This window comes from Vidua macroura, chromosome Z (assembly GCF_024509145.1).
Source record: "Vidua macroura isolate BioBank_ID:100142 chromosome Z, ASM2450914v1, whole genome shotgun sequence".
NCBI classification, from domain to species: domain Eukaryota; kingdom Metazoa; phylum Chordata; class Aves; order Passeriformes; family Viduidae; genus Vidua; species Vidua macroura.
This window is the reverse complement of record NC_071611.1, coordinates 39,260,526-39,274,316: the sequence shown is the minus strand read 5'-3', so window position 1 is coordinate 39,274,316 and position 13,791 is coordinate 39,260,526. Positions and strand designations below refer to the sequence as shown.

General features: G+C 33.7%; 2 protein-coding genes across 6 annotated transcripts in view; one reads left to right on the top strand and one right to left on the bottom strand.

Moving 5' to 3' along the window:
- LMBRD2 (LMBR1 domain containing 2) overlaps nt 1–13,791 on the bottom strand; it is a 179,622-nt gene that overhangs the window by 38,020 nt on the left and 127,811 nt on the right. The gene's annotated exons all lie outside the window — the stretch shown is intronic.
- Nucleotides 1–13,791, top strand: part of SPEF2 (sperm flagellar 2) — a 74,455-nt gene that overhangs the window by 46,820 nt on the left and 13,844 nt on the right. For 2 of the 5 annotated variants that reach the window (XM_054002415.1, XM_054002414.1), the window contains exons 26-27: nt 1,303–1,441; nt 2,600–2,841. In XM_054002415.1, coding sequence (XP_053858390.1) covers nt 1,303–1,441; nt 2,600–2,841 — 381 coding nt within the window. Of the gene's footprint in view, nt 1–1,302; nt 1,442–2,599; nt 2,842–5,221; nt 5,288–9,341; nt 10,478–13,791 lie in introns of those variants that run through there. The other 3 variants (XM_054002416.1, XM_054002417.1, XM_054002418.1) reach the window with 3 other exon arrangements.

Sequence of the window (13,791 nt, the reverse complement as noted above, 5' to 3'; positions counted from 1 at the left end):
TTCAATTGAATTGGATTCAGTATTTGAGATGTTTTGTTCTGGGAAAGAATTTTTTGGCATTTGCATATTTCATTGATTTTTTTCTCCATTCCCTCCTCTTCAAGCAACATGGGATTCAAGTAGCAGGACAGAGATTTTGTTTGTTCTTCCAAACTACTTTATGGACAGACTCGTCCAAAACCTACATATTGTTCAGTCATTCTGTCTCTTTTTCTGTCTTACCCAATAACTTTTAAACAAAATGGTTCATTTCAGCCAAAAGGACATGTCTGAAGAAAGAAAGTCCCAAACTGAAAATGGTTTGAGAATTTTTTTTTTTTTTAAGATAGGTTTAAACTAGAAGAAAGACTGTTTTACCATTTAAGGGAAGATAGAACCCAGCTTTTATTGATTCTATTTGGCAACAGTTGGCAAGCCCATTGTCATTTGGTACCTCTTTGGTGGGCTAGCTATTGCATTTTATTTTTTATGAAAAATAGAGGGCAAACAGTAGTTATTGAACAAGCCACAAACTCATAAGGCTTCTTTAGATCCAGTCAGACCAAATGCTTGTACACCTACATCTTTGAATATGGTTTAATACAAAAGGTGTTGAAGAATAAAAATTCCAAGATCTTGGCATAATGAGAAGAATAGTAGTAACTTTGAAGATCCTAATTGCATGAAGATGAATTTTAGTGATTCATTAACATGTTTTTTTTTCTTTAACATTACTTTATTTTCATCCTATATTTAAGAAAAAAAACCCAAGAACCAAGGAAGGCTGAACACATTGAGCTGTATTCCCTATTTGCACAGGCATATAGTTGGTATTTGAGAATCATAATTTTCCTTGCAGCTTTGTTATCCAGTTACCTTTCAGTAACTTGTGGTTTTCATTTATACAGATACATAGAGTCTAGCAAAGGCACTAGTTGTGTATAGTTGCTAAGTTTTTAACATTTATTTAATATTTAATTTCTCTGTTGCATCAATGTACCTTGCCTTTTATTCTGTTGGTGTTAAGAGAGCAGCTTTATCAGTCGTCTGTGCAGTACCTACCTCTGAAAAGACAGGGAGACAAAAATTGTCATGCACTTACCTCTGTAACATACTGATAACAGCTGCTCAAAGAACATGCACAGAAGCCACAATTACATCAGCCTTAACTGTACTACAGAAAAGTGACTAGCTAGGCAGCAAGTATCCTCTAAGGTACTTTTAGCTAAAAACAGTTAAATATTAGGAACTTTAGGTGCTTAGACTGACAACAATCCTCACATTTTATAAATATTATTCATTGTGACTTTACCATTTAAATAGGGGCAGCCACAGAATCTCGGCTAGAACTTATAAAAGAAAAAGCTTTAGCATTTCTTGAGGATCTAAAATTTAAAGCAGAAGAGGCTTATAAAGATATGGAAAAGTGGCTTGGATCCACCTTCTTGGAGGAGAAATCAAGGTAACATGTATCAATTTTAAGCAGGATTTTTTTTTCTTTTTTTATAACCTAGACTAAGGTAGTAAATATAGTTGTGTCTGGAGACAGAAGTAATTTGGAAAAAAATATAGAAAATAATAACTTCATGTAGATTTATCTTAGAAACCTGAATGCTAGTAACTCAGTTCTTGGCTGATTAAAATTCTGCTTGTAAAGGTAATTATCATGCTATGCTATTTTTCTTGACTACATGTTTAGCAGATTACTGAGCAGACAATCAATTATTCCATATAGTAGAAAGCTCTGTATAATTTCAGCAGCTTCTGTCACTTTGGAGTGTGGAATTATTTTCTTTCCTGTTTTTTGCACACACTGAAAAATTCCACCTGTTGTTCTTATCACCACATATTAAATTTCTAAAATTTCAAGGACCATAAAAAAAAGTTCTCCTTCACAGTTTTTCTGTCCTAGTAAATAAAATGTACTTGGGATCACTATAGTGCATTAGACTATCTGGCATAGAATGACCAATGTCTGTATCATTAAAGGCCTTTTCCTCTCTAAAGGAGAGGAGTGACTTTGCCCTTTGCGAAGTACTTCTGGCCTATACTAACTTTTGAATTATACCTCGGACAGTGCTGCTTGATCCGTTAGGGCATGACCAAGAAGAGAGGCATAAATGGAGAATGTGAAGGCAATAGCTCATAGAGGCAAAGCCTCTTCCTTCCAGCCAGTTTTATTTGTTCTCCTTACATGTGCTAACAAAGACGCAGCATTTAAGGAATATCATATCCTTTGACCTGGCACTCCAAGCCAAATCTGTGTTCAACATTATAGACAGCTGATGTCTTTCCCTGTATAAATTGTACTCATTGCACTTGAAAGAGCAGATCATATGCCGCTCCAGTATGCTAGCCTAGGAAGTGCTTCCATATTTTTCCATCAGGTCTCTTCTGTGTCTTAGATCTGACTTCATATAAATTTCTGATTACAGTCAAAAGATTTCTTGCAGCAGAGGAAGAGTAGACTTCATAATTATTTTCGTAGTTACAGAATTCACACAGAAGGTTTGAAATTCTTACTTTATGAAAGCTTTAAAAGCGTAAGAATATTAAATTTTAAAGCTACATTGTTAACACTGTGTATTATACTCATAAGTTTCTGCATTTATGCTTTCAGTGTTGAAAAACTGATAGAGGTTGCACGACATCATATTGAGAGTTCTAGCAAAATCCAATATGAAATGACTTTAGAAGGAACAGATTTCTTCATCAATAGCAATGTAAGAATTGTTCCTGACCCTGTTCCTGACCCTGTTCCTCCACCAGAATTTCAACACATAGACATCTCTGGAAGCAGTACTCTAACTATTTCACAACTTACTACACTTCATAAGCAGTTTCTACAGCTGGCACCTAAAGGTAAGAAATTTTTACCTTTTAACTCCCAAAGGACTGCTGGTTATCTACTTAAAATGTAAAGTAATTGGGAGCTTAGTTATATGTATTGCTAAAGAAAACATTAATTACCTATATTGTTAAAGATTGTACTACAGTTAAAGATCCTGCTACATAAAAAAGCAAAGTCATAGTGGGGGATATTGAAAATGTGAAATAACAGACCACTTGAAAGCTTTTAATGGCTTCCCTAGGGGTTTTTGTTGTCAAGACCACATATTTAGTATTCCTCTACCAGGTGTCTAAGAGGTTTTCAGTACAGTGTGTATCATGCTTGCTTTACTTAAATATACAAGTTTTAAAATTGTTTACTAATTGAAAGCTCAGTGAACTCAGGCTATATTATTTTAAAACACAATTTTAAAATTAACAGTATTTTCATGGAACTATTTTATAGGGTCTATGATAAATATTAACTATTATATTCTTCAAGTCAACGTGTGCCTGTTGTTTGGGTGATTTGCAAGCATTTGCTCAGACATAGTTTTTTTTTTTTTTACCTTTAAACATGCATTTATTGTATGTCTACCCCCTAATTAAGGGAACTTCAGGCTTAGGACGCCTAAAAAGACTTGCAATAGTGCCTGGGACTGTATAAATGTTACAAAGTAATTTGGGTAAGGCAGTTTTAAACTGAGATGGAAAGTAGTTACACATGTATTTGCAGAGTGTTTCATTACAAGTGTTCCATATTAAAATTATAATGTTAGTATTATTGCCACTAAAATTGTGAAATACAATGTGTAAACAAGTGCTTACAATTCAAGATCTATCTGTTCCAGTGTAACAAGGCCACAAAGGCACAATGAAGTCGGGTTTAATTCTTTATTGGGAGATTCTTTTCATGTATATTTATAGAGCAATTCCAAATTCCTTTTGCATCTAAAACCACTTTAGGGAGAAAGATATTTACAGTTTTCCCATAGAGAGATGCATATCATCTTATCTCTAGTGTGGGAACATAGATGTGTGTTGTAAGCATTTCAAAATCTTCTGTAGAGACCTATTCTGCAGATAGTAATGCATATATAATGCCACACGAAATGAAAAATCTGTGTGTTTGTAATCATTTATAGTGCCATAGAAGTGAAACACAGATACCAATTTAATTGGTACTTCCACTTAGAAGGGTGTTTTTGGTTTTTGATCATTCATGATTAAGATACTTAAAACAAAATTTGTGTATTACAGACTTTAATATTCTTGACATATGTAGGACAAAACAACCGTTTTCTTCATAGATTTGTAATAATTAACAAGAAAACAATTGAAGTCTTTATCATTTTACAATATTTTCCTTTTGATAGTATTATATTCACTAAAATGACACAACATGACTTGTGTGACTATCTGAAAAAGGGAATTATTTGCCTTAGCAGTCATGAGACTGTAAAAGAATGCTGTTGCTTGTTCTCTGAGACAATGGGAAAGAATTATTGTTTAAAATAAGGTCTCATACCCATGTATTTATCTTCTGTTTGGTGACTATTACCTTTTTTGGATAGCTGAATTAGGATGGAAAGCACAAGCTATGCAAGTCATCTTTAAAATACTTCCTCCCAGTCTCTTATACATTTTAAGACAGCATAAATCACATCCTAGGTTTCCTAAGGTAACCACTTCATTATAGACTCTTTTCTTTCCTAAAACATCAGGAAAAATTTTCATAGGCTTCTCTTTTTCAATAGAATGGTCAACAGAAAATACACATCTCAGTAGTTAGTCTCTCACTGAAAAAAAGAGGGAAAAACACTAAAGCATCCAGCACAGTGGCAGTGAAATTGTTGAACAACATCTCTAAGGGAGATACCAAAAGGTAACAAACAAGCCCCTGTCTTGGAGAACCTCCAAATAGATCTAGATTTGCTGCCAAACATCTTATTTTTTTCTTATTCTTACCCACCCCAGCGTATCTCTCAGCATTCACATTGGAAATCCACATAAAAAAGCACATGGGGCATAGGCTATTGGGCAAGTATAAATAGAATAAATCTGCCAATCTGCTTGTACTAGAATAGAAGTAGTAGTGAATAATAAATTCCATGAAGTTGTTCTCAAAATTGAAAATTAGGCTTTTCTAAAGCATCATGGAGATTATGTGAAGCGTATTTTTACTTAGAAATGCAAGCAAACAAAGAGGAACAAAGGAGGGGTGATTATATTAGAAGAAATTAACATGTAAACAGGTTTGTCACAAGATATTTGGTAAATGTCAAAAAGAAGTATTTTTAAAATATATTAACAAATTGCCAAAATTAAATCTAAAAGTGGGAGTGCCAGTATACTTAAAAAAATGTTTGATATTCATGGAAGAATTCTTACGAAACAGTTTTGTGTTTCCTAGGAATCTAAAGTTTTAAAGAACTGCTGATTCTTCACAGACTTTGTGTTGTCCTGTACACTTGGTTCTCCATGGAAGCACATTATTCTCCATTCTAAGCACCAACGGACAAAAAACAGCCTTTCATTTGAGAAAGTCTTTCATTTGAGAAAGAAGTTTATTTTTTGTTTTATTATTATCCCAAGTGCTATTGCCCAAAGTCAACATGAGTCTGCAGTAATTAATTTCACTAACTCTTTGATCAAGTTTTTAACAGTGCTCTAATATATTGCCTTTGGAGTACTTTTTCATAGGAAGAGCTGTGATGAGTCTAAATGGAGCTAATAACATTCACCATTTTTATTTTCTTTCTTACAGTCTTTTTGAATGCATGCTTTTCTTATCAATAAAATTAAAATATCGATTTAGATCTCATCCCCCTTGAGCACTATGATCTTCTATAACCACATCTCTTGTCATTTCAATTAGCACACATATGGAATATCTCCATTTTCTTCTAAAGCTGATTCAGAGAATGCAGTTTGGGTGTGGTTTTGCATTACCAAGAAGATCAAAGCAGATTCTATCCCAGATTTGTTCTCTATCTTATGACTGAATCACACAGGAGCATTTTAATTTTTTTTTTCTTTTTCACAGGCATGATCCTTATGAACCTTCACTTTAATTACAGAAATGATTCTATAATTAGAATAGACACCAGTCAGGTGTAAAAAAATTCTATATCCAATAACCAAAAATGTTTAAAATACTTTTTTTATAAAACTATCAAATAGTCTGCTAAGATGTAAACATAAGGAACAACCAATGGCCATATTGCATTGCTGTTTGTTTTCAAATTGTGAACTTGTGAATTGAATTTTACTGTATTGGTAGATTTGGGGCAGACAGTTATATTAAAGTGTGCATGTAGTTCAGCTGAAATGTTACCTTTTCAACGCAATATTTTATTGAGTCAGGATTATATGAAAACCCTGGATAATGTCTACAGATTATGTTTTCTTTCCTCAAGCACTGTTGTAGAAACAATTGAAGAATAGTAATTGCCTGACTTTGATGCAAATAGAGACTGAAGGCCATATGAGAGCATAGGAATAGTTTAATCATCTCTAACTTACATCTTTTAAAGTTGATTCATGTTCAATGTGTTTTTTTAAGCCTTGAAAATATGAAAGCTTTAAGTTTGTGGACAGAGGAAGTATCTCTTTCTAGATGAAAACTTAGTAATTCTACCAATAGTTTAATTTACACCTCCTTTTATGTCTCTTATTAAGTACTGTACGTTATTTAATTTCAGAAATTTGTGGAACATATTTAACATGTTTCTATATGTTTCTGTGCATTTGAATATATATATGTATATATATAGATATATAATTTTAAGATTTTAGACAGCATGATAGAGGAACCTCATCCCCCACCACATCTGTGCAGCAACAAAAATACCTTAATTCTCAGTGCTTCTTAGTTTAAAATCCCAATGCTTGCTATTTAATGAAGATTGGACATAAAGCAGCACCAGTAATACTTAGTGAATAAATTATGCAAATATTTACAGTGAAATTGACTGTAGGGAGTGATGAGTCTATCAACAACTTGGATGAAAATTATCATGTTTTTGAGACTCCCATCTTTTTCATCTAAGGGTAGAAGTATCCTATATTACTACCTTTTAGAGTCCTTAAGTTAAAAGAACATAATTCAGCCCTCAGGGTTTATTTCACTGATTCATCCTTATAAAATTGCTACAGAGTCTGGTATGTAATTTGCAATGGATTATTATCCAAAGCACTAGTCAGGAACTGTTATGGAAACGTTTTTCTCAGTGAAAATAGAAGGGAATATTAATCTGTTCAAATGTTTTGGTAAAATTTGATTATGAGGGAATAAATGGTAACATAATTCTCATCTCTAGTATAGGTTTACAATCTCTTAATATTTTGTTGCCTGTGTAAATGTATAATCTGAATGTTTAACAGAGATTTACTACTTCATCAGTTTATGGAGATATTTTTATACTGTGCCTATAGAAAATACTCTACTGACTGGTGTATCATTAAGAAATAGTCTCTTTTCTATATCTGCCTTAATAACTGATTCATAGTAATTGCTCTTTAAATGTCACAGGTTCCATTTAAAATGTCACAGTCCTGGTTCACAGTGTGTAGTGTAAAGTTATGCTGCTGTCATTCATAATGCTCCTTTTTAATTTTTTTTTTTAGTTTCACTAGTGGTCTTCACTAAATATTTTTTTGGTTTTTTTTTGTTTTAAGTTTCTGAGTTAAAACATGTAAAGGCTTGCCAGTCACTGTGTGTATCAGGGAATGATACTGCCTTTTAAGAAGATTTTAATGAAAAACAATTCTACCTAGTGTAGCTTTTCCTACATTTTCCTACATTCCTACATAACATTCTGGATTTGATTTGATTTGATAATGAACTTAAGGTGAAGAAGTTGCTTCATAAATTGCTTCATCTGTAGTACAGGCTGGCTTCCTTTTGTATCTTCTATTCTTTCCATGGCATCACTGCAACAGATCCCATCTTTTCCTGTATTCCCAGTTTCTCCATGTCAGTTGAAAAACATGTTTGAAACACTGAAGGCCAATCTTACAGGGAATATTATCCCTGATAGTGGATCACAGGTCTACTCTGATCCCTATTTCCGTAATCACCAGCACATTTCCACAGGTTTCCATACGCCTAAAGAAGCAGGAAGCACTATAGAATTGTTAAAATGTTTGTGTCCCTTATACCCTTTTTGCTTCTCAAGTTGCAGGTCCAGTTCTCCAGCCTCTTTTTCACCTTATATTGTGGTTTTGTGTCTGCCTAATGAAGTTTTTAAATCTTTACTGTGTGTTAGGAATATTTCTCTTCCTCTTTTCAGTTCTGTTTATGGTACCTGGGCACACCTGTCTCACAAAACCTCGTGAGACAGTCCAATTTTACTGTCCATGTGGACCACAGCTGCTACCTCAGATTTTAAGTTCTTTTACAAGAATCATTCATACTGGAAATGTATTTAAACTGCATGTTTCTAACTTCTTTTATTAATATTATGGCTTTTCAGGATGCTTAGAATAGAATGGAACAAACTATCACTTTTTCCAACAATGGGAACAATCAGTTCTCACAAATTTTATAGCGTGTATATATAAAAATTTGCTCCTTTTTCCAAAGTAGAAAAGAGTGGCATACCAAAACTCTTTTTCTCAAGACCTTTTAAAGCACTGTAAGTAGCATTTCTCTCTGTGATAAGCTTAATGTACTCATTAATTTTGCTTCTTGACATACACATCACAATAAGGAGGGAGAGTCATATTTTAGGTCATCTGCAGGGTTTTACTTTTGTTATTTCCAGTGAACAAATAGATTTCTCATTCGATTGCTTCCATTCTGCATGCAATTTCTCTTGCTTATTTATTGCTTTTTTTTTTTGAAGTCCTAAAATTATGGCAATGGTATACTAAAAGAAACATTAAATTACTGGCCAAATGTAGGAGATAAATGGGACCTAGAAATAAACTTTTTTAAATGGCAGCTTATGGGAAAGTTCAAAACAACCTCAGTGCATTAAGAATGCATATACACTTCTGAAAGCAGTAATAATGTCATTTGCAGGTTAACACATTTTTAGAAGATCATGTCATCTACTGCGTAAGCATCTTAGGCATTCTGTGTTGAGTTTTTGATTATGTATTTACAGACTTGCTCCAAGTTAACATTTCTGCTACTGCCAGGTATGATGGACATTGTAATCAGTTTGTGACTTCAGCACTATTTTCTGGAGACATTTTGCCTAAAAGATCATTCTGAATTCCACTTTGTAACTTTGCTCTTCCCTGTTTCAAAAAATGGCATTGATGCTGCTGCATTTCATGGGTTGCATACTCTGACAAGCTTCTAATGGTCAAAAATCAAAACTGACAATTTCTTACAAGAATCCTTGGTAGCCATCAATTGATTTAAGGGTAGGTCTGCTTTCCTTGTTCTCTTTCATGGCTGTTCAAGTCATACTCTAGTCCCAGATTAACAAGATAAAAATGGACAAAAAAAGAAAAGATACAACTGATATTTTATCAAATAAAAATTATTTTATACTTAGTTTTTTCTTTTTAAATTATAGCCATAAGAGCACTGAAGCAATTTAAAAGCAAGACTAATTCTTCTAGCAACACAGAAGTTGGTGACAGAGGGAAAGAGAAGAAATATTTGGAACATCAGAAAACAAAGAGGAATCACCAGTTTCCAAAAATATGGCTAACAAAATACTCCTGGTTAAAATATGATGATGAAAGGGGAATAATGTTTTGTGTACCATGTCGTAAACATAATGTGGATTTGGGGGAAAATATTCATAATTTTTGTTTTGGCACTGATGAGTTCAAACTTGAATTTATAAACACACACCAGAGTAGTGAAGCTCATGCTTGGGCTACCTGCATGGAAGCTGCCAGTTCTGCTTCACCAGATACAGCTTCTGCTGAGCAGATGTTGAAGAGCATGAACTCCATAACATTGGGTAGAGCAGAAAATATTTTTGGAAGATATCATGCTATTGCTAAATCTAGCTCTCCCTATACAGACCCTGACAGAATGTGCAAACCAGATAAACTTTAATGTGACCTTTCTCAGGCATGTCCTTCTGAAGACTTCCCAACAGAGGCAGAACAGATCCATCTTCCCATTCCTGATTATTAATTGCATGAATTAGTCTTCCCATAACAAGTACTCTTACAGACAGAATGTGATTAATATGCTTTGTGGCTTGAATTACTTTTTATTTCCCTGTAAGAATATTTGTAAGGTTGCAATAAGATTACTGTATCTTGATTTTTAATCTAGGAGCTAAGAATGAGTATGGTTTATAGAATATATATTTTCATAATTCTACATATTCTAAATGCACCTTTCTACTTGATAATTTCAAAAGGTAAAGCATACCAGCAGAATAGATTTCTACCATCAAGGAAATAGCAATGATTTATATCAAAAGATGCCTAAAATGAAATCATTAAAGACCATTCTTGGTTCCTCCCACAGCAAATGACATGTATTACAGGTAATTTGGGAGAAATAAATATGAGGTCATTCACCTTTAAATCAATCATCTGCTAAATCAAGATAACACTACTTTCAATATAAAATGTATGTTGTAGTAATAGCAAAAGATATCCAATACTCCACACCCTACTGTACTCCTCAGCTCTGCTCTGTACTGTGCTATGCTATACCACACAAACACACACACGCATATATATATACATACAGTCTCTTTTTGGTGTTTTGCATAGATGCTTGTGCTTCTTCTGGGTATATACAATGTGTCAGAACTGGAGTAGGTTTTGAAGGAATGTGTCATTAAAGCATATTGGTCTGCTCCAGTAGAGTTAATCTGTGTCAGAATACAGATCAGTACTGTGCATTGTATAAAATATCTGAACTTGTGATTTCACAGACAAAAAAAAAAAGTTTAGGTATACTTTGCCTAATAAGCAACAGGATATATATTTCATGTATTACCTTATTAGATATGTGGCTTTTTATATATTAGAATTGTGAATTCAAGGGTTTTCTTTTAAATCACATAATACCAAGAGGGTTCTTTTCTCTCAAAATTTTCAAATGGAGATTTTTAACTCTGCTGAGATTACAAAAAGTTTGAAAATATGTCCCAAGGATGTCCAACAGGTGAAAACAAAAAAAAAAGAAATAAAACAAAAAAAATGGTGATTCTGTATCTGTAACACTGAAGTCACCTCCATGATGCAGGGCGGGGGCATATTTTCTCATACTCTTCATCCATGAAACTAGCAGAATTCCTTCAACCTCACTTCTCAGGAGATATATTCTAAACCTGTGATGATTCTTGCTGCTTTCTTTTGGGCAGTCTTTAGTTTACATCCATCCTTCTCAATCTAGAATTTCCAAAGTTGTATTGTAGCAGAAGCCTTAACATCTGGGGGGAAAAAAAAAGAAATATTATTTCCAGTGACTTCCCATGTACTTTCTTGTATTATTGTAATCTGTTACAATCCTTAGAGATTTTTCTGTAGAAATTTTACTTTTGCAGTAAGATTCCCTTTGGGACATTTATTCAGTTCATTATGTCAGCCCAGTGGGGCACTTGACATTTATCTTTATTGGATAGTGTCCTTTTAGTCTAGATTTTATCTCCAATTTTTAAAGTTCACTTTGAATTCTAATCCTGTTCTCCAATGTGCTAGAAGTCTGTTCCTGAATTGTTTTATCTACAGTGTAATAAATGTATCAATTAGTGCAGTCCATTTCCAAAAAGTACTAAGTGAAGCTTACTTACTGACCCTGACTGTCTCTCCAGTTTTTCAAATCTTTGTGAATATTGATTCTTTTTACAGGATGCCTGCTGGTCCTTCTAATTAAAAATGTTTAATTTTCTATTCTGTCTCCTACATTATTCAACTAAAACTTATTAGGTTTAGTTTATTTTATTTTGTACTTACAAAAGGATTTTGTAAAGAGCACACCTTTTTTGAAATGAGTCTTTCTAAGTGGAAAAAGCCAGTTCTGGGAATTGTCTTCCTTTTTCCTTCCTAGAGGACATAATTTTCTTTCATTGCTTGCAAAGTACCATTTGCAGACACCAGTATTCTTTTCTGGGTACCGTCTGTGTAGCTGCTCACTCTCAGCATTTCTCCGTGATTATGAAGCACTGACAGCCCTTGAGCTGAAATGATGAATCACCTGTTTGGTATTATAATCAGATACTCAAAAACAGTTCTATGCTCTGTAATATATACCCAAATCCACTAAGTCTAGACAAAGTACATAAAAACACAGCTAGGAACATATGTTTATGAGGGATTTCCTCTCTTTCTCTGAGACTGCCTCATTCCTCCTACATACGTCGGTAGGAGGAATTAAGTCACAGTCCATTTGAAGATTTTGAGCTACGATTACTTTGGAATTGTCCCTCATCAGATGTTTCAGAAGGAGGTAGTAACGTAAAAGAAACTTCCCTACAGCTCATTAGCAATTCTATAGTTAATATAAACAATTATATAATTTATGTAAGTTGTGATTTAGATTGCAATTCTTTAATCCCATCTCAGACATTAGTTTTGATGCAAGTTCTTTAAATTCTGTGTCCCTCAGATACTTTCAATGTATGTTTCTGAAGTCATGTAGCTTCACAAAAAGTGATATGAGGCTATTAGTATCATTTTAGAATTCTGTGAAGAAAATCAAAATTAAATTTCATTTCAGGAAGTCAGAAAATCATAAGAAATACAGGAACTACATCTTTTATTTTCATGTAGGGAGATCATAGTGGGAGTTGAACAGTTTAAAACATAAGATGGTGTGACAGAAAGCTACGTTAGACTGCCAGTAATCAAATGGAAAGGGAAATGTTTAGCAAAAAAACAAAAATTATTAGCTGGGCTATTTATGATAAAGCACTAGAAAATCTGATAATGCAAATAAGATGTAAAAATTTTCCCTGTAGTTTTGTGTTGTTCACTGGCGCCTTCGTGCACAATAGCCTGTTTTCCCCATGAATCATTAAAATGTTACCTGGTTTATGGAATCTTAGATGAAGTGTCCAGTAATGATGCTCCTGTGATGCACACTTCATTGTGCTATATGGAAATAATCTGATTCTTGAGGATTGAAGTTTTCATGAAAAAGCCAAATTTCTGTTTACCTTAAATTAGCGATCCAACATTCTTCAGGGAACAGCGCATGATTTATCACATTTTTTAGAAGATGTTCATTCTCAATGCCGATAACTCAAAAACTTTCAAGACATCAGAACACTGTTGCCAGTCTGACAGCATTTTTTCCCCAGCTTTTGCTTTCATGCTGAAATTTGGGGGATGATATGAAGGCTTCAAGTCCAGGTGTTTCTCCCTTCCTTCTTCCCGTCCCAACAGACTGAGCTTCCCATATCTATTTTTGTCCTCTTCTGTCCAAATTTATATATGTATCAGATTTCTCTGCTGTATTAAGATGTGCTGAGGGCATTAATCCTGGTTTTCCTGATTGGAGATAAACAGGTCTACAGAGATGCAGAGTATTCATTCAAATTGGCAACTTGATTTTGAAATTATATTAATACTCAAACACATTCTTTATATTCCTATCACATATCTTTTTCATAAACCTAATTTTCACTTCACTGTTTCACTTCAAACAAAGTGTCTTAGCTATAGAATGTGCATAGCATTGCCTTTTGAAATGGACAAGAAGTTTGGCTGGAAAAAGGAAAAACATAAGTAAGTCTTCCCAGCATTTCACTGATTGTGTTTGCTTTTAAAGGTAATCTGAAAACTCCTGTTTTGATGCCATAGAATTGATCACAACCTTACCAAATCAGCTTTATCTCTCAAAATTTAAACAACTTGAACTTCTTTTACATTTTTTGTTGTTACTGCAGAGGTTTTGCAGTGAACTGTCACTGACCTGGCAAAGTCCATTTCTGAAAGAAAAGACTCATATCTGTTTTTTAAATTTTTTTATACATAATTTTGTGCTTTGATACCTACATGAAGGTTGAAGTTTCTGTTTGCTCATGAGCAAATCTATTCCTGCTTTAA